This window comes from Mus caroli, unplaced genomic scaffold (genome assembly GCF_978045245.1).
Source record: "Mus caroli unplaced genomic scaffold, Mus_caroli_1 scaffold_9, whole genome shotgun sequence".
Taxonomy (NCBI): Eukaryota; Metazoa; Chordata; class Mammalia; order Rodentia; family Muridae; genus Mus; species Mus caroli.
The window spans coordinates 41664349-41686069 of NW_028227264.1; the positions used below are offsets into that span (position 1 = coordinate 41664349).

General features: G+C 45.1%; 1 protein-coding gene across 1 annotated transcript in view; it reads left to right on the forward strand.

Annotated features, from left to right (window-relative positions):
* Pdss2 (decaprenyl diphosphate synthase subunit 2) overlaps positions 1-21721 on the forward strand; it is a 214939-nt gene that overhangs the window by 184300 nt on the left and 8918 nt on the right. Inside the window, exon 7 of the mRNA XM_021173960.3 lies at positions 2394-2426. Coding sequence (XP_021029619.1) covers positions 2394-2426 — 33 coding nt within the window. The remainder of the gene's footprint in view (positions 1-2393; positions 2427-21721) is intronic.

Genomic DNA, 21721 nt, shown 5'->3' on the forward strand with positions numbered 1-21721 from the left:
CCTTTAGTTCCAGCATTTGTGGGGCAGAGACAGGCGGATTTCTGAGTTCAAGGCCAGCCTGGTCTACAAAGTGAGTTCCAGGACAGCCAGGGCTACACAGAGAAACCCTGTCTTGAAAAAGCAAAAAAAAAAAAAAAAAAAAAAAAAGGAAGGAAGGAAATAGAAAGAAAGAAAAGAAAGGAACATAAGAAGAGGTGAGTCACACTTCAGTAGTCACAGTTTACTCTGTTTGTATGACTGCAGAATTTGGGTGTGTGCTATAGATGCTCCTTTCTGTTTTCAGAGCAGGCTGGCCAGTATAGACATCTCTACTGGGTGAAAGGCAATGGCAGGGAGTTGGGGTTCAGACAAGCTAAAAATACAAAGTAAAAAGAGAGGTCAAGGTTTGAAAATAGCGTCTGTCTATCACAAGCGCTTCAGGGTGCTGGAGCTCTCTGTGATAATTGGTCTATAAACAAAGTATGGAGGAAAACAGTTCTGTAGCAAAGCAGACTGAAACAGTCTTCCTTATTACCCAAAGGCAAGGACTCCCAACAAGTGCCACTCACAACATTTTCAACCATGCTTGCTTGTGGAGAGCAGGCAAGAAGAGGAGATGCTTAGAACAGTCAAAACCACAGTGAGGAACCCACAGGTGTTGGTGGCGGTGGGGTGTGTGTTTTGACAATACGAACATGCTAGACAAATGGTGTAGTGTGTGCATCATTCAGGAAGTATCTGCTGTGCTTGGCAGCACACACCTATAATCCCAGCCCTTGGGAGGTATCAACGAAAGAACCAAGAGTCGTGGTCCATCCTTAGCTACCAACACGTGTGAGGCTAGCCTGTATTTCATGAGACACTGCCTCTAAGAAAAACAAAGTGCTGTGCATACCTGAACATATCATAGCCATCAGCGAGAACAAGGGCAGTGGACAATGAGAAGAGTGTCCAGCAGTCCCAAATGGACTCTGGAGTCAGCTAGGTCAGGCATGTGGTGCTCACTGTAATTCTAGCATTTGGAGACAGGTAGGAGAGTCATGTCAAGTACTAGCCACCTCCTGCCAGACCCTATCTAAAAACCAAACAAACATCTAGGAGTTGAAGTACTCAAAGTGTGGAAGTCAGTGATAGCACATGGCTGGCAATCCTAGTTTAGAGATTACTGCTTCAGAAGGCTGAGGCAGGAGGATCATTCAAGGTCAACCTGGACTACATATCAATACCTTGTCCCAAAAAGAAAGGTGTGGAACAGAACTGCTACTGCTGAGATCTTGACAAGCCATGCAGGAATCTTTCATCAGATCAAGGCCTGTGTCCTAGAACTCACTATGTAGACCAGACTAGCCTCGAACCCACAGAAATCCACGTGCCTGTGCATCCTGAGTGCTGGGATTAAAGGCTTGTGCCACTACACCCAACCTCAGAAGGGTTTTCAGTATAGATATTACTTTATTTTAGAAAATATTCCCATGAACAAACATAAAAAGTATCTGAGCAGTGAATAGCCTGGTTTTTAAATACCTTCAAGAATAGACCCATATTCTCATTGAAACATTGTATCTCAGTACTAAGCTCAGACTCCTCAGTCTTTTGGAAATCCTAGATCGCTGAAGAGCTCTTAAAATAGTGGGCTGGGGAGATGGCTCAGCAGTTAAGAGCACTGGCTGCTCTTACAGAGGACCTGAGTTTGATTCCCAGCATCCACATGGTGACTCACAATCATCTGTAACTCTGGCCCCAGGGATCCAACATCTTCTTCTGGCCTCCATGTACATAGACACACATTCAGGCAAAATCTTAAGACACATTAATTTTTTAAATAAAAAGTTTAACTACAGACTGAAGAATCTGACTTTTGTTTTTTTAATTTGAAGAAAATTTGACCTTAATGTACATTTTTTTCTTTTTTCCCAACTTCCTGAGTTCTTCTCTGTGTGTGTGTGTGTCTGCTGTATGCACATGCAAACATGCATATGATGTGTGCATATGTTTTTATGTTTGTGTGTATGTATACATTTCAAAAAGAGGTTGAAAGAACTCTTCAGAGATATCACTGGCTATATGAATAAATATAGATATATTAGTTCAATATATCTATATTAAATATAAGAGGGAGTGTGGAGAAAAAGAATTGAATTTTGTTCTTTTGAATGTTTCTATTCTTTCTAACTACATTTGTGTCGGGGAGACATGTGCATGTGGGTGGAGGGGCTCTGGCCCTGGACCTACAGTTCCAGGTGATTGTGGGCATGAAGTCAAGCGCTCTGCAAGAGCAGTGCATGCTCTTAGCCACTGAACCGTCATTCCAGACCTATGAATTTTACTCATTAAGAAGAAGAACACTAGATAATTGCTAAAAGAACAAGAAACAAAACCAGAACTAGAAATTATCTTCTTCTTTTCTGTTCCAGGCTCAAGAGAAAGGAAGATTGAACTACAGTAAGGTAGGTAGACCTTCACAGTCTGATCACTGTTTATATTCACAAGGTCAAAAAGGAAACATGGCTGGTCATGGTGGGTGGCACAGACTTCTGTCCCCAGCACCTTGGAAGTAAGAGCTGTCAGGTCTCTGTAGGTTTAGGCCGCCCTGGTCTACAAAGAAACTGATCTGGCCAACGCTGCACAGTGAGACTGTCTCTCAATAAATAGATAAATAAATGAAATGGATTTGCTTAGCATCACCCACATCATGGCTCACAGCCATCTGCAACTCCAGTCCCAAGGAGTCCAACACCCTCTTCTGGCCTTGCATACATAGTGCACTAACCTACATGCAAGCAAAACACCCATACACATAAAAAAAATAACAAAGGTTTTAAGTTAAATAAATAGGTTAAAAAGAAGCATAATGTTTAAAGCTGAGAGATTGTCATTAGCAGGTAGAAATTATTCATTCAACAACGCATGTTTATTCCATACAATGTGTTAGATATTAAGAATAAAATGGTGAGGGCCAGCAAGATGGCTCAGCAGGTAAAGGTGCTCACTTTCGAGCAGTTCGAAGCCAAGCCAAGTGCTCTAAGTCTGATTCCCCAGAACCCCCGTGGTAGAAGGAAAGAACCAACTCTTGAAAAACAGAGGGCATTACATGGTTAGAAGAAGTAGGCTTGCTAGCTAGGTATCTTCTAAAGCATCGTGGGGAGTCCTGCCTTCACAGCCTCGCCTGGTCCTTCTTGCACTGTAAAGGGTCCCCCTCCAAAACCACCAGCGTATCAGCTGGGGAATCCAGGTCCCAGCATCTGAACTCTTGGGGCACATTCAAACCATAGCATCAGTGAAGCATCCAACAACACGGAATGTCTATAAGCACACCTTCCCACACTGTCTGTGGAGCTTTTGATGCTAACACACCAAAGCTCATCATATCGCGATGTGGCAGAAGGGTGCGCGTGCAAGTCTTATGCTTCCCAGCCTCTAGAACGGTGAGCCATCATGAGCGTCATGATGTTCTAAAGCCACTGGCAAGGGTATTATTATACAGAGGGGAGGGGTTCAGCAGCTGAGTCCTTCCTGTGAAGTCAAATCCCCAGCATCCACGGTGAAGCTGGGCACGGCTGTGCATCAGACCCTCTTACCGAGAGAGCAGAGGAGGCCAGGCAGGATGTTTGACAGCCTTCCCAGGTCATTTTGACATATCTCCTTTGTTAAAACTGGCTGTGCTCAGCACCATAGCAGACATTTGTAATCTATTGCTAGGAGGATAGAGGCACAAGGACGAGGAATTTGAGGCCAGCACTACAATGAGACCTCATCTCCAAAAAGAAAAAAATGATTGAAGTTAAAAAACATTTGGTCCAGTCAGGTAGCTCAGTAGGTAAAATGGTTGTCTTGCATGTCTGACAGCCTGAGTTCAATCCCTGGACCACACAGTGGAAGGAGAGAGCCAGCTCCCAAAATTGTCCTCCGACCTCCACATGTGCCTGCGCCTATACTGTCACATCATATACCCACACATAATTACAATAACATACTGTCTCTAACTTCTAGTTAAGAGGAATGGCAAAGAGATGGGTCAAAGGTAAAGGCCCTTGACAACAACCTGATGATCCAGTCAATCCCTGGAACCAACAGTGATACACACGTGCTCACACACACTCACACTACTACACTCATATACACACACACATACTCTCTCACACATGCATACACACACACACACACAAACGCTCACATACACACAGTACACTAAGTATAATTAAAATCAGGTATGGCTCTGTAACTCAGCAGAGGGCTTACCTAGCATGTGCAGTGAGTGTCCTGGCTTCCGTTGCCAGCATCACATTAAACCAAGCATGATGGCCACACCTGTGTTCCCAGCGCTTTCGAGTGAAGTTTTCAAAATCATCTTGGGTTACACAATAAGTTCAAGGCCAGCCTGGGATACACAAGACTTCATATCAAAAAAAATTTTTTTAATTAAATTAAAAATAAAACTATGGGGTGTAGTAAGGCAAGCCTTTAATTCCAGCATTTGAGAGGCAGAGGCAGGCAGATCTCTATGAATGCAAGGCCTGCCTGGGATACACAGTGAGTTATAAAACGTGAGGGGCTGGAGAGTTGGCTCAGCAGTCAAGAGAACTATCTGCACTTGCAGCGGCCTCTAGTCTGATTCCCAGGACCCACGCAGTAGCTCACAACTGTGTGTAATTCTAGTCCCAGGGGATCTGAAGCCCTCTTCAGACCTTAAAGGGCACCAGAAATACACATGGTACACATATATCCATATAAAATTATAAAACAAATGTTTAGAGGAAAACGTCTAAATAAATAAACAAACCTGTGAGACAGGTTTATTACAACTCAGGACACAGTGTTGTCTGTGAACACATTTAAGTCACACTGTTTTAAGACCAAAAAAAAAAAAAAAAAAAAAGACCATTTCTTAGCTGACAGAGCTTGCTGACCTTCTGACCCGTGTGACGGTCAAGGTCATCTGGAGGGTGAGCACATCTGCACTCCAAAGAAGATAGAGGAACTCAATGGCCAGCGTAGCTCTGCTCACCCGGGGACACTTTCTCAGGTGCATGCCTGTGGCCCTGTGCTTTGCTCCAGCTCATGTCCTCTGCTCTGCCACATATGTCGTTGCCTCCTCTAAGAAGACTAGGCATGGAAGCACCTATCGCCTATCGGCCTAGAGTTAGTGTCCAGATGTCACTCGCCCATGGTGTGTATCTTAGCTTCCTGCCTGGTGTCCTGGGTGGAAGGCAGAGCCTCATTATGGCTCTGGACCTTCATGTCTTCCTGGGCCTCCCAGCATCCCTGCCTACTCTCTGAGCTTTCCAGTTCACTGTTAGCATCTCGTGGCTTTGCGTCTTAGAGCTGTTTCAGGTTCACAACAAGGCTAAGTAAAGGGATTGAGTTCCCATTACGACCTTTGATGTCACACCAAAGCCATCCTGTTGTTGAAAATATTTAATCTCACTCAGGGGCTTCTACCCCGCCTTTGGTCATTCAGTTCCCGATAAAAGACACACATCTTTCATATTAGTAACAAACCTTAGTCAGCACTACAGCAGGGCAGATATCTATCCTCTATACAATTAGAGTCTCTGTCCCCATCATTAACCCCGAATTATTTTGCCATGTTCCATCTGGACAGCTTCTGGCTTCAGTTGGCCGTCCCTCGTGGCCATGCTTTCATGACTCACCTACCCCATGGCGTCTTCCTTCTCTCCTCATGGTTCTCCTCTATCCCCAAACCCAGGAACCCCAATCATGCCTATCTCAGTTCTTCCCACCTATAGGCTGTAGACATCTTTATTCACCAATCAGTGATAACCTGGGGGGGAAAGGTCGCATAGTGTTGCTTGGGTCTGTGTGTACATTGTCCCGTCATTAGGGGCCAGTGTTTAACATTAGAATACTTAGTAAAAGACCAAACCTCCACGCCATCCATTTGTAAGAGGTCATTAGCAAGCCTCTGTTGATAAGACTCTCTCCCCAGAGCCTGTGATTTTCAACAGGACCTAGTTCGCACTTGGTGATGTACTTTGGTCCACTTCGCTTGTTCTGTCCTATTGCTGACACTGCCATCCCTCCCCACCCCCGGAAGTCAACCATGTTACTATGTATCATAGTAACAACTTTGACTTCAAGTCCCATATTTTCTTATATCCTGTCACTTCCCTGTGATGTTTCCCCTTGCCTGTGCCCATATCCCTTCATCTGAACCACTGAAAAATCCTACCGCTGGATCACGATGCCTCTCTTCTCACAATAGACCCATTTGCCAGATAGAACAATGAAACCTCAGGTGCCATAGTTTCAGTCTGCTGCTTCCACCCCCTACTGGCTCCACAGTGTCTACAAGGCAGTCAGAGCCTGCTGGGCTTGCACACGTGAGGTTGTGCAATCCCACTTCTACAAAGACACTCCAGCTTCCCCTTCCATTCCCCCCAACAGCCCCGAGTCACGTCCACAGGCTGTTTCAGTTCTCTGTGTCTTTTGGTTTGTGCTGGTTTGTCCCTGGGGACTGCACATGAGGCAAGCTCTCTGCCACTGAGCTGCATCTCCCGCCCTCTCTATTTTTATTTTGAGGCAGAAAGTCTTACTGAGACCAAGACTGGCCTTGAACTTGAACTGTTTGTGCCTCAGCTCCCAAGTCACTGGGATTACAGGCTTGCATCAGCAGACCAGGCTTAGTTTCCTGTGTCTTGACTCCTGCTGTCTGCTCTGCTTGGAAGATACTTCTTCCTGTTTCTGGGTCTTCTGTCCCTCCTGTAATGTAAAATTTAGGGTCATCACCTCTAGAGAGGCCTCTGCACTCAGACAGGCTACATTAGGTCCTCCCACACCCTCTAAGACACTGTGCATCTCTCATGTGTCTTCTCTGTTGTTTTACAGTGGCCCATAATAGGATCCTGGACTGTGAGCTCTTGAGGGCAGAGACAGTGCTGGGTTTGGGTTGGGAGCATCGGGTTGGTTTGGGGATTGATTGTTGGTGTTTGGCCTTAGGCTTTGTAGTTGGTGCCTGATGCTTGGTGCTCAGTACTGAGTGAGTGAGCCCATAGAGGAAACAAAGGACACTTGGAATATGTTGGGAAGAAGACAGTTGCAGGAGAAAGCTGAAGCAGGGCTTTTTACCTCAGCACAGAGGTAAGGGAGTCTAAGCCATCAACTGGGCAGCAACCTGAGATGAGGGATGGGGTTTCACTAAGTAGGGAAAGACAGTGGGGTGGCTGTGGGGCACTGAGGCTTATGTGGGACTTAAAGACTTCCTAGAATATCTTACCAAAGAAGAATACTTCATTCACAATGGAAGAGATTGGTATTGGAAACTGGACAGGAGCCAGGTCGTGAATTACTGAAGTTGGTCACTTGTAATCTTAGCACTTAAGAACTGAGGCAGGAGGTTAGAGAGTTTGAGCTGTCTGTTGAGACCCTTTCCAAAAAAAAAAAGGAAGAAGAAGAAAGGGACGGACGGAGGGAGGGAGGGAGGGAGGGAAGGAGGAAGGGAGGGAGGGAGGGAGGGAGGGAGGGAGGGAGGGAGGGAGGGAGGGAGGGAGGGAGGGAAGGAGGAAGGGAGGGAGGGAGGGAGGGGAAGAAAGGAAGGGATGAAAATGAGTATGGCTTGCCTGCACTCCTGACCTCACGGCTGAGTGGGCAGATGTCCATGTGTGTTTCATCGCATATACACAGATTCACACACACAAAGAAATGGTTTTTTTTGTTTTGTTTTGTTTTTTGTTTTTTTAATTAAGGGCTTTGAGTGACAGCCCACACCTTTAAGCCCAGCATGAAGGAGGCATCAGCAGGTAAGATCTCTGAGGTTTAGGCTAGTCTGGACTACATAGAGTTCTAGGCAAGGTAGTGCTACACATAGTAAGACCCTGCCTCCAAGAGACAGAGAGAGAAGAAAAAGCAAAAAAAGTGTTTCCAGATAAGCAATGGTTATGCTTCCAACGTGCTGCAGAACCTAGTATAGTCCCTTAACTCCATTGTTCTTTCTTGTGCTCCTACCATGAGGACCACATGAACAAGACTCCAATGGGCCTGACTCAGGCATCTGTCTAGAGTAGACACTCCTCTCCTGCCTGGCTCCTTCTTAACATGCCCTGATCTTAACATACCTAAGCTGATCGTTTCAGTGTGTTTCTTCTTTCAGTAGAGCATGAGTATTCTGACAGCAGCAGCCCCCCTGACCTGCCTCACAGGTGCATCGGGGCCCGGCTATCTCAGTGCTTCAGGGTGTGTGTGAGTGCCACTGTGTTATCAGGAGACGTAAGGACATTTTTAGGAGCATATTGGCTATAGAAAATGTCCTCCCCACTGACTGCTTCAGTTGCCTTTCCCAGAGCCCAGTCTCTGTTTCTCAATAGAGAGAATGTCCCCTCAACCCCCAAGTTCCTAGTGCTATTCTGGCAATTAAAGGCAAAGCACAGTTGGTCTGGATAGATTTCAGTAACTAACTAGATCTTGTCACCCTCACACAGACATAAGCCCAGGTATCGTGGGGGACCGTGTCCTTCTGTAGGGACATTCGCAGGTGCAGCCTGTGGTATTCTGATATGTAAGGAGCACTGTGGGGCTGGGGGCACACAAACATGGGGACTTCTGTCTCCACGTCACTGTTCTCTGTGTGATCTCATTGCTATGATTGGTGCTTGCTTGGCTAATGCAGGTAGCATTTGCTTGGAGTTCTTCTGATTGGATTATCTATAGGACAGTATTTGAAGAACTCAGCAGCCATTTCAGGAGACTGTTGTGGAATTTATTTCTTTCTGAAATTTTCTTTCCCAAGATCCTAATTTTACCAAAAAAAAAAAAAAAAAAGTTTCAGAGAACCATAGAGAATAATTTCAGTTGTTCGTGTAGCTTTAAATCCTTTACTCAGATTGTATCTAAGATGAGGAAGATGTTACAGAGGGCTGGAAGAAATGCTCATTTTTAAATCAGTCTCAGCTCGATTTCCAGAATGCCCCTCACAGTCACTGAGTGAAATAGTAGGCTTCTTTTTCTTTTTATTTGGGTATGTATTTGATTTTATAACAGGATTTCACTACGTAACCCATAATTTCTTCCCAAAAATTCTTCCATCTTCCTGCCTCAGCCTCCTGAGTGCCAGGCTTACAGGCATGGCCGTCACACCTGCCTTTGAATTACTTCTTTTTTTTAATCATTTATTTACTTTATTTATGTGAGTACCCTCTAGCTAGTCTTCAGACACACCAGAAGAGGGCATCAGATCTCACTACAGATGGTTGTGAGTCGCCATATGGTTGCTGGGAATTGAACTCAGGACCTCTGAAAAAGCAGTCCATGCTCTTAACCATTGAGCCATCTCTCCAGGCCCCTTGAATTACTTCTTAACTGAGTTCTGGTTGCAGCAACTCCTGGATATGAATGCTTTATACTGCTCTGGTGTCTTTCTTCTTAAGGTATCAAAACACTCAACAAATTTCTAGTCATTAAATCTTTTCCTTCCTCTTAAAGTAACAGGCAAGGTGGCAATTCTAGAGTGTCAGATGGAAACGCCAAGACCATCTACCCTACATGCGTAGTTAAGACAGAACAGGACTTGTAAGATGCACGTTCTTACCAAGTGCTGAGACTTGGCATTGTGCAGTGTTGTGGGACAGTCAGTGACCATGCTGGTTCTGTGTGTGTAGCTCTCAGACTGCTCTGTTCCTCAGCCGCCAACCCAGCATCAAGTACTGCTAATCTGCCCGTTGCTAGGGGAGGCCGCCACCTACTGAACTGCAGCAGTTCCTGGGTGTGCAGGACGGGTGCAGAAGCCTCTCAGACCACGCGCTGGGTTTGCTATGGCAACTAATGTGCATGTCCAAGAGAAGACGAATATGTTGACTGCTCTCGCTTAGAAAAACATCTACAAACGTCTGTGTATTTTCCCCATCTGGAGCTGAGCGTATGCCTGCCATTGAGCCTACTGCTCCTTGAAATAAGCTGCTGCTAAAAGACTAAGGCAGATGGTATTTTTACCACTTCAGGCAAAACATGGCACCTATGGTTCGACTTTCTACAATTTTAATTTTTTAACATTTTCAAGATGGCTTGTTTAAATATCTCCATCACAGAGACACAGACTTGTTCCCGAATCATTGCTTCAGCTACACAGGCACTGGCAAAACTCACTTGATCAGAAGCAGACTCCGAGGCACTGTGCGGTCTGCCTTGTGTTTGCTCTTTCCCAGGAGCCTGTGAGTGGTCTGTGACACGCATGCTGATTTAGACTCAAGTTGCCGTGCTCCTTCTGCCCTCGCCTCTACTTTATTAACTATGCATTTCTTATCATTTGGCCTGTGACTCCATATAGAAGTGTGGCTTGTTCTGTTTTGTTTTCCAGTTTTTAAAGGCATTTATTCCTGTTATTATTATTTGCCTGTGTGAGGTTTGTGTGAGAGTGCAGGCGCGTGCATGATGCACACCTACATGAAGCTCTGAAGGATAAATTTTCTCCTTCCATGGTAGGGTCTGGAATTGAATTCAGGTTGTCGAGATGACTCTTTACCCTCTGAGCCAGCTCACTGACCCTGGGTTTGAAGATTGATTTATTTTATTATTTTATATGCATGCATATTTTACCTGCATGTATATATGTACCACATGGGTGCTTAGGGAATTAGATACCGGGGAACTGGAATTACAGGAGGCTGCGGACCACCCAATGTGTGTGTTGGAACTGAACTGGGATCCTTTGGAAGAGCAGAACGTATTTGTGGGGGTGTGGAGGGCTCACTATGTAGCCCTTGCTGTCCTGGACTCACTCTGTAGACCAGGCTGGCCTCAGACTCACAGAGATTCACCTGCCTCTGCCTCTCAAGTGCTGAAATTAAAGGTGGGCACCACTGGTGCCAGGCACAGAGTGATTCATGACTGCAGAGCCCCATGATGTCCTCTTAGGAAGGTCACCCGAAACACAGAGTGGCTCACGGGGTGAAGAAAGATGAATTCTTTAGGCCTGTAGTCCCAGTCACTACAGTGCACGAGACCCTGAGCATGGGCCCTCGGAGCTCATGCTGCCTCCCAGAACTGACTCACAGCAGGTTCCAGTCGCCTCTCAGGAGCCAGCACCTTGCGGCTGCTGTGCCCTCTTTTGCCCTCTTAACCCCAAAAGTCCCAGTGCATCTGTTATTATAAGACGCATTTGCATAAAGCAAACATTACAATTCTCTCCCCACCAGCAAAGATGGGCCCTGATATTTGCATTCACATGATCAGGTCAGCCCTTCCTCCGAGAAGAAAGAGAGCATCTCCTCTTACATCATGGCTCTCCCCGAGGCTTGCCTCACAGCCCATTCCTTCTCTTTATTGTCCTTAAGTGCTAAAACAGTATATCTTTTTTTTTAATGAGTATTGAAAAATATATACCATTGCTGTCTTTATACACGAGTCTGTCCACTTACTTGTGATTATTTATTCTATACACCCTTTCCCACAGCCCTGGCGAGCTGGCTCTGAGAGGCTGTCACGTGACACAGTTGGGCCCCAGGTGTTGCTCTTTCTCCTCTCTGTCCCCTTGTCTAAGGCAGATGCTGCTCTCCCAACCTGGGATTTCGTATTAGCATCTCCTGTAAAAATTTCCACACAGCATCACTGAAGGCACGGCGTCTCGCACGTTCTAGGCTCCTGGAGATGTTGTACCATTAGCTCTCCTGTTTTAATTAGTGATAATTATAGAGACTGCCTAGCTGCATTGACCTTCTCTGTCCTCTCTTGCTCCTGAAGGACTTGCAGTGCAGGAGATAAGATGTTATAGCACACTTTAAAAAGAAAGAGCCCAACTGTAAAAACATCTGATGTAGGTGCAACCTTGTAAAATGTTCTATGCTTAATAAAGACTAGCAAGTAGCATGTTAAAATATGTGAAAAAAAGGCGTGTTTTTAAAAAGAAATATATTGTACTTTTAAAAGATTTTCATCTTATAATTGTAAGCTCTGATTTGAATTGGATTTTTGTTTCCTTTAACATTATGGTGATGAATTCAATTATAGCGGGAACTGAAAATAAACTGTCTTAAATCTTGTTTCACATGAACCAACCAGGTTTAACCCTAAGCTTCTAGGGAATTGCTTCCCTCTATGGCAATAGGCAGAAACCACATTTGGGATAGAACTTGTCTGTGAGGGTTTGGTTTTGCTGTATTCTGGGTGTGTGTGTGTGTGTGTGTGTGTGTGTGTGTTTGTATATGTGTCTGTGTATCTCTGTGTGTGTCTGTGTATATCTGTGTGTGTATGGCTATGAACTCTTGGTGATTCACTTACCTGCCTCAGCCTCCTGAGTAATGGGATTTCCATCCTGAGCCGCCACACCCAGCTGGAAAATTGAACTGATTTTTTTGTGATGGCCTTAAGAACAGCAGAGGAGGGCTGGTGAGATGGCTCAATGGGTAAGAGCACACCCGACTGCTCTTTCGAAGGTCCAGAGTTCAAATCCCAGCAACCACATGGTGGCTCACAACCATCCGTAACGAGATCTGGCGCCCTCTTCTGGAGTGCCTGAAGACAGCTACAGTGTACTTACATATAATAAATAAATAAATCTTAAAAAAAAAAAAAAGAACAGCAGAGGAGCCAGGACACAGGTGAGCAAGAGGAAGAGCTAGTGAACAGGAAGACTTGTGCTTGTGGCTCTCTTGGCCCCACTGGGAGAAGCAGTGTAGGGCAAGCCAGAGCTGCCCTCTGAGAGGCTGAGTCCCAGCCCTCAGTTCCTTGTCCATCCCTGCTCTCTCAGTTATTGTTCTTTTGGCAGTTATAGTTCAGACAAGCAATGAGAGTAGATTGTCTTTATTCTAGCTTTCTTTGTTTTTTTCCTTTTTTGAGATAAGGTCTTACTTCTTAGACTTTGCTAGACTGGAGTTTGCTATGTAGACCAGGATGGCCTAGAACTTATAGAGATCCTCCTGCCTCTGCCTTCCCAGTACGGAGACTGGGGTGTCTACCTACTAATCTGTTAGTTAAACAACTTACTTCAGTTTTAGCAACCACTGGTTTGATTTCAAGTTTCCTTTAAGGTGATAGAAAAACAATAATTGATCAACTTATTTTTTCTGTATTATTTAAATAATAAATTTGTCTTATCATAAGACAGCTTATAACCAGCTTTTTTATGTGTGCGTGCATGCATGCAACGTGTGTACACATGTGCATGTAGAGGGTGTCAGATTCAATGGAGCTGGAATTGTAGGCAGTTCTGAGCCACCCAACATGGGTGCTGGCATGACCAGTTTCTGTCCATAGCACAAGGTAAAAGCTTTTGTATTGGGCTCAGCCTGTTCTTCCAGAGAACCTACCTTTGATTTCCAGTATCCATATGGCACCTCATAACTGTCTCTAACTCTAGTTCCAGAGGATCCAATGCCCTTGGAAACCAGAAATCCACATGGTACATACATAGACATGCAGGCAAACACCCATACATATAAATAAAAAATAAAATGTGTTAAAATGAATAAATGTTTTTAAGATTTTGTATTATATGAAACTTTTGTCAAAAAAAAAGTTTTCTAGAAGTAGGCATGGTGGTATACGACTCTAATCCAGTGCTGGGTGGGTAGAGGGGTGGGCACGGTGCACATCTATAACACAGTGCTTGGGAAGTGGAGAGGAGGAGGAGGAGCTCATGGCCAGCCTACGTACATGATACCTATCTCAAAAAAAAAAAAGATTTCCCTTTCTACTGCCCAAAATGGTGTCACATGCCTGTGAGCTTGTACTCTGGAGGGTGGGGGGGATCTTCACTCCTAGGCCAGCTTCCCCCTCATAGTTTAACACTGGTCTGGGCTACAAAGCAATAGCCTGTCTCCAACAAAACTTTCCTAATCACACGTGAAATAACACAGTTCCTAAGGCAGAGCTGCCAGGCCTCTGTCCCCTCCCACGAGCCGGCCTTTCCTTCCTTTCTCTGGGTGTGGTGCTCCACACTCAGCCCCAGTGACGACCATCCTACTTGGATGATGTAATCCTCCAAGTTTCTGATGTTAGTTCTTTTTTTGTTGTTATTTTTGTTGGTTTTTTTGAGACAGAGTTTCTCTGTGTAGCCTTGGTTGTCCTGAAACTCTGCACTATGCAGACCAGGCTGGCCTCAAACTCAGAAATCCGCCTGCCTCTGCCTCCCAAGTGCTGGGACTAAAGGCGTGCGCCACCACGGCCCGTCTCTGATGTTGTTTCTGATTCTTGTTCTCTGGTGTTAGCAATCCCACAACCTCAATGGTATTGATAGATTCAGTGGTCATTATATCTCTTCCTTTGTGGATCATGAATAAAGTTATTAAAAGATTTCTGTGATGGGCCTCTTTTATATGATATGATATGATAAAATGTCTCCTCCGTTATTAGCCCAACTTCTGTTGATACTGTTTGAATATTTGCAGTAGTAAATTGTTCCTACTTTTCTTCAAATATCCCTTGCTGTTGATATTCAGTTTACAATGTTTTACATAAAGTATTAAATTACCTTGCTCGCAGTAATAATAATGATTAGTGAAACAATCCACCACCACCATCCCCTTTTTGAGATAAGTTTCTCTGTAGCTCCTGCTGTGCTGGAACTCTGTAGCCCAGGCTAGCCTCATCCCTGTGATCCTCTTGCCCTGTGTCCTGCAGCAGATTGTACGGCGTGTGCCAGCTCAACCATCCCATCCCGTTCTTACGTTCACTTTTCTCGTCCATGCACCACATGTATGCATGGTACTCAGAGGGCAGAAGAAGAAGACATTGGATCGTCTGGAACTGGGGTTACGGGTAGTTGTTAGCCATCGGTGGGTGTCCTGGCTTTCCCATCCCACAATGCAACATTTCTCTTAAGGCTACAGCAGATATAATTTTTGGAGCATACTTCTTGGTTGTAGGCCTAGATAGTTGGTTAGTGTCACTGTGTGGATTACTGTGCTCTGGAGGCTTAAGGTCTCATACATGATAGCTCCCAGGATGTACTTGGTGAGGGAATGGATGGATTACTCAAGATACACCGTCTGTCTGTACGTCCCTCCCTCTTCTAGTTCATAAGACCTGTTAGACTCGGTCCTCTTCATGTTCCTTCATGTGTGTGCTCTCGAGTGCGCACATGTGTGCATATGCGTGTTGAAACAGAGTCTTACTATGGAGTCCCAGATAGCCTGAAACTCAGCATGTATGACATCAAACTCAGAGAGCTTGCCTGCATCTGCCTCCTTAGTATTGGAATTAAAGGTATATGCCACTGTGCTTAGCTCCTAAATATAATATTTTTATATTAATTAAATAAAATACTTTTAGTAATTCTTTGAGAATTTCATAGTGCATACAAATGTATCTTAATCATATTCAACACCCCTCAAGTCCCCCCAACTCCTTTCAGATCCACCTACTCCCCTAGCCCTCCCTCCCAGTTCCATTTCCGGCTCTTTGGTTGTTTGTTTTGCCTTGTTTTTCTTTAGTAAGACACGAAGTCCAGTTTGTTTTGCCCATATACTTGTGGATGTGGGCTATCCACTGGAACATCCTTGAGAGGCCACACCCTTAAAGAACACACACACACATAAGCAGCCACACACTGTGGTGGTCCACAAGCCCTCCTCTCTCTGTGCTGAAATAGTGACTGGTTTGATCTTGGGCAGGCTACCACACACAGCTGCTGTGAGTTTGTGAGCGCAATGACCCTGTTGTGTTCTGAAGTCAGTTTCACTTGGTTCTCCTTGACCTCTTGCTCTTACACTCTTTCGGCCTTCTCTTCTGTTATACACCCTCAGCCCTGGCCAAGGAGGGAGGTGCCCTTATGGAACACGAATGTTCCATTGTGGCCACGCACACTGTACACAACCTATTTTCTGCACTTGGACTACATGTGACCCTGCATTAACCACACTCTTGCACAAAGAAGCTCTGATAAGCTCTGGGAGTTGGGCTGCTTACAGGGCCGTGTGACCCTGCATAACAAAGTAATAACAGTAGGTTCACTCGTGGGCCTGCTCGCTCTCCAGCCATGGGTCCCTGAGCAAATTTACAGCATGCACTTCCTCCTGGAGAGAAAAACTTCAATCCAGTCGAGAGCACTGGGTTACACCATGGCATTCATGCCTCTCTTGCACCCATGGGCACATCTGGCCACACTGCGTCTTACTGTAGTTCGTAGTGTTCACAGCTGAGCAAGACTGTGGATGACTTCCGTCCCCCAGCAGCCTCATCGCACCTTCTGCTCCTACAAAGCCAGCTAGCAGGAAGGAAATGTCCTGGTGAATACCAGCTTGATTGCTCGGTGATCTGTTAACAAAGTCTGGGGTGTCTTTAGCATACAGTATAACTATCAAGTTCTAATCGGCAAATAAGAGTTGTGGCAATAGTCTGTATTGTTTTGGGGGCTCCAAGACACTCCTGAAAATCAGTTTGATGGCAGGTATCCCACAACTGGCACTGGGCTTTTATTTGACAATGTGTGGCTTCTGTGTAGAATGACTCCAATTAAATTCTGTTGTAGAGGAGGGTTGCTAACATAGTTGGTTTCTTTTTTTTTTTTTCAAAGATTTATTTATTAGTATAAGTTCACTGTAGCTGTCTTCAAACGCACCAGAAGAGGGTATCAGATCTCATTATGGGTGGTTGTGAGCCACCATGTGGTTGCTGGGATTTGAACTCAGTGCCTTTGGAAGAGCAGTCGGTGCTCTTACCCACTGAACCATCTCACCAGCCCCACATAGTTGGTTTCTATATGGCTTTTTTTTTTCAAACATCCTAGTTATACTTATCCCTCCCTCCACCCCCTCTTCTACCCTGCTCTCCTCTCTCTCCCCCTCTTAAATATCCCTTCCAGTTTCTCACCTTTTCTCCTCCATATCACCTCTGTGTTGTGCTACCCCACTCCCTTAAGATCTCCTGATGTATGTTTAGCCAAATGGTTACAACTCCATTCCTGTACCTCTTGGGTTGAAACAGATCTTTAGCTGGGGAGATCTTTAGAATCTCAGTCTGAAGAGCTAAGGAAAAATGCCCTGCAGGCTAATTCTGTGGGTGAGAGCATTGCTCTGTGGGGTGACTGCATTCAATTATTTCTCCCAGTTTGTGGTGCCAAGAACCACCTGTGCACAAGGAGAGCCTGAGTGTCTTTATGTAGCGGATAGAGCCTTCTGACCCCTAAGAGAGCCCGTTTGGTCCATTAAAGTTTATATTGGATTGGGTCTGAAGCCGATATAAAGGGAGTACTCTCTTTCCTCATCTTAAAAACTACTGGAGAGGAACAAATTTTCTGAAATTGTGAGCGAGAGGAAAAGAGGCACACTTCCGTATAGCTTCAAATATGGTTTTAGTGAGTCAGAAGTCTTTGTCACTCTCAAACTCACACACTGTTCGTATGAACAGTCTGATTTTATACAGAATTAAGGACTTTTGAGCTGTCAATCTGTCTAGTCCATGAGGAGGCTATAGTCTTTTAATTGGTGCATCTGAAACCATCCCCCAACCCCCAGTGTTTTCTGCCCAGCTCCTACAAGCACACTAAGCCCCCATTACATCAGAGTGTGATGTGCTTAGTCTTTTCTGTATAACAAGTGGGCTGAGCCCCTCAGCTTTCAAGCAGAGTTACTGAGGTAACAGTAGAGCTTGCAGGATCTGCAAACACGCCGAGTGGTGTGTGTATCAAGTAGAGACTGGCGTAAGTAGATCCTACTGTCCCGGCCCTGCAGTCCTCGGCTTCCTGGCTTAATGAAGGTCTTGCCTGTTCTTGCCAGGCTCATCATGCAGGCTGCCTAGTGTAAAGTGCAGTGGGGCCCCCTGTGGAGGGGCTTCCTGCCCTAGTGCTAAGACAGGTATGCTGAGCTGTGTCTTTGGTTCACTTATGGCAAGATTTGTGTACACTGCTTAGAAGCAGCTGTGGCCTTTCAGTGCTCAGTGCTTTTATGTACAGTGTGGTCTGCATGGTTTGTGTATGTCTGACCATAACGTCTGCCTTTTCCACCACGCTACTTCTCAGGTTTATAGACATATGACAAAAAGTTGTAATGCAGTCTTGGAAGTACCTTAAAATGGTATTGCTGTCTTTAGGTATAGCATAGTCCATGCTTAGAAATGCCATTGCCTGGTGAATGGGGTTATGTTTGTTGAGCCAATGTAATGATTAGTGTGACTTTTTAAAATCTAGGAAGCATTCTTCACTCTTCCAAGACAGCCTTACAGTGTAACTATAGTATACTCTCATAGCTGGACCTGTGCTGCAATCCCAGCACTGGGGAAGATGAAACAGGAAGATTATAAACCCAAGGCCAGCCAGGACTACATAGGGAGACCCTGTCCCCATACTCCCCACCACCACCAAAATATCCTCATCACCATCCTCTGGAGGGAGACAAGTGTCCAAGTCAACAACATACCCATAATGCCATTCCATAGAAACCCCCTGCATATTGTCAGACACGATGGCTCAGCAGGGGAAGTGCTGGCCTCGAAAGCCTGAGGTCAGTCTCCAAAGCCCACCCACGTAAAGGTGGCAGGGGAGGACCCCTCCCACAGAGTTGTCCTCTGCTTGTACATGTGCGCTATGACACATGTACACACACACACACACACACACCTTACATGGGAAGGAGCTATCCATCCTACCAGCAAGTATGTTGCACTTCCATGGCACACCTCACTCCATAGACATTTCTCCGTTGCCCACTGACACAGAAGACATAGTGAGGGTCACGCTGGCTTGTTATCTTTTTTCTGTTGTGGTAGGTGCTCCCTGGTGAAGTTCTGCTCATCAGGATGCATGCTAGGTTGTTACCAAGCTACGGTTATAAGGATGGTGGAGACGGCAGGGGTTGCTCATGGTCCCCCGGACTGAGTACTCAGGTGCTAAAGTGGATAACAGTTGGGGACATGAGCAGGCCAAGCAACAACAAAAGAAACTGGTAAGTAAGACTGACTCAAGTAAAATGCTAGAAAGCCAAACTCGCTCTCATATAGGTTATACGTTCCTCTGATGCCACCAGCACCGTGGGATATAGAACATACTGTGCATGTTCTTGTCCCAAGACATTCCTTTTAATTAAACACCCGCCACAGTATTTGTCATGAGATTGCAGTACAGGCTATATATTGATTCAAAAAAAAAAAACAAAACAAAACGTGCTACAGGCAAGAAAGCTTGCTTCAGTCTGCAACCATGACACGTTTTGCTTGTTGAATATCTATTACAGAATTTATTGAAAATCTCCATGGGCCTAGTTAGGCTTTCTGAATTTCAATGTGTAGAATTAAGTTCCTACTTTGGAATATGATACTAAAATTAAAAATTAACTTAGAATCAGAATATGAATAAATCTATGGTTGTTTATAAGCCATAAATTTCCCTTTGGAAGACATGACAACCAGGAAACAATGACTGTTTTTCCTTCGGAGTTAACCCTAAATTTAGCATAATTTCATATTACTAACCTCAAACGCCAAGCTACTAAATGTTGATAACCATTTATAAATTAAGAATTAAACTAATCTTGTCCTATTTAATTACATTCTAAAATCAGGCTCATCTGCTCAGGCCGTGAGCTACACAGATTGGCCTCTGCCTCTGCCTGTCACTGGTGGTGTGTTGCTCATTTATGTATCGTTCTAATGGTGTGAACATAGATTTATTAAGGAAGAGAGAGAAAGACCTCCATAGAGGGGGAGGAATCTCCTTCCTCTTTTTCTTGAAGCAACATGAGCCCCTGTAGGCTTAGATTTTTTTTTTTTTTTCCCAAGACAGGGTTTCTCTGTAGCCCTGGCTGTCCTGGAACTCACTCTGTAGCCCAGGCTAGCCTTGAACTCAGAAACCCCCTTGCCTCTGCCTCCCAAGTGCTGGGTTTAAAGGCTTGCACCACCACTGCCCGTCCTTAAAATCTATTTTTAATAAAGGTCCTTAAATGCTTTAACCTCCCTTCTAGCCCACCACCCAGCAGAGGCAGTGGAAAGGAAAGGTTAATGGAGCAGAGGAGGACGTGGGCCTGTTTAGAAATAACTCTTTGGCCGGGCGTGGTGGCGCACGCCTTTAATCCCAGCACTCGGGAGGCAGAGGCAGGCGGATTTCTGAGTTCGAGGCCAGCCTGGTCTACAAAGTGAGTTCCAGGACAGCCCGGGCTACACAGAGAAACCCTGTCTCGAAAAACAAAAAAAAAAAGAAAGAACTCTTTGGAGTAAATCCAATCTGCATTGTCAGGATATCAGCAGTTCAGCTCACATGAATTAGTAGTGGCAGCTTGATCTGTTCACAAACTCAGTTCATGAATCAGCAATGGCAGGACTAGCAAACACCATTTACAACTCAGCAATGGCAGGGTGATCCAGAAAAAACCACAAGGCTCTGCCAGCTGGCCCAAGTCCAAGGAAGCATCAGGAAGCCACTGGAACACCAGCAGAAGTTTTTTTGCTGTGTTTTTCTCTACAAGTCATGATAAACGATGACCAATACAGAATGGTAAGGCATACCAATACCATTCAGTATCGTCCACTGTCCATTGGGCTATATATTTATATCTTTTTTAAACATCGTGTGTTCTCTCAAGTATCTGCTCTGGCAAAACATGTCCTTTTTCTAGACTGCCTTCAAAAAAACATCATGTAGGCTGGGCGTGGTGGCGCACGCCTTTAATCCCAGCACTTGGGAGGCAGAGGCGGATTTCTGAGTTTGAGGCCAGCCTGGTCTACAAAGTGAGTTCCAGGACAGCCAGGGATATACAGAGAAACCCTGTCTCCAAAAAAAAAAAAAAAAAAATCATGTGTCTGTTCTTAGCAAAACATCCTCTCCTGTGTCTGCTTCAGCAAAAGCTGCTGCTGCTGTTGTTGTTTAGGGATGGGAGTGACGGTGTGAATGAGAACATACCTCGTAGACTGGGTGGGTCCCCAGTCGGTGATGCTGTTAGGAGCAGTGATACAGTGTCATTGGAGGGAGTACACCAGGCTTTGAGAGTCCGTAACCTGCCCTGCTTCCAGTTTGCTCTCTTGGCTTCCTGCTGTGTTCGAAGATGTGATCTGTTAGCTTCCTGCCCTTCCTCCCCAGCCATTGTGGACTCCCCATCTAGGTGGTAAGGAACAATAAGCCCCTCCCTCTTCAGTGCTATGCTACAGCAATGGTGCTGTATTCCAGCAGCATCGGGAAAGTAACTGATGTGCCAGTATCACTGTATTCATTTTTAACATCTTTGCTATTTGAGAATGTTCTTGTGCTACTGACATCATAGCTGCCTTGCCTCAGCCTCCCCAGTGCTAGGTTAAGGCATGTACTGCCACATCTAGCTTAAACATCATTTTTTTAAACTTAGGCTAACTTTCCAAGCCAATGAGACCATCCACAGCTGTATTTTGGACATGGCCATCTGGTAGTGACTACAAAGTCTGCGTTTGCCTTTTCTATATACAACATGGTCTTGGCTTACATAAAGAATGTAGTTTTCAGAGATCCTGAGGCTTTCTGTGAATCACTGCCAAATCAAAGCTTTTCCTTTTATAATTAGTTAAACCCAGGTGCACAGCTATACCATTAGCCATTTTTTTGGCTAGCGCCGGCTTACGGTACAACCATTCCCAGCTTGATGCTGCCCATCCGTAAGCTGTCTCTCTGGCAGCATGACGTCTGGAAGCTACATGTCAGTGTGCATCCCTTCCTCATCTTCATTTAAGTAGCTCCTAGACGTGTGGAAAGGAAAGAAAGCCAACACTGAGTCCTGGCAGCATGGCACCGGCGACGACTTCGCCTTCAATATGAATGAGCTTACACTCTCTAGTAAGCTCTGCCAAATCTATGGTACCGTATTCTTTTCCAAACCCTGCCCACAGAGGGCTAAGTTTCAAA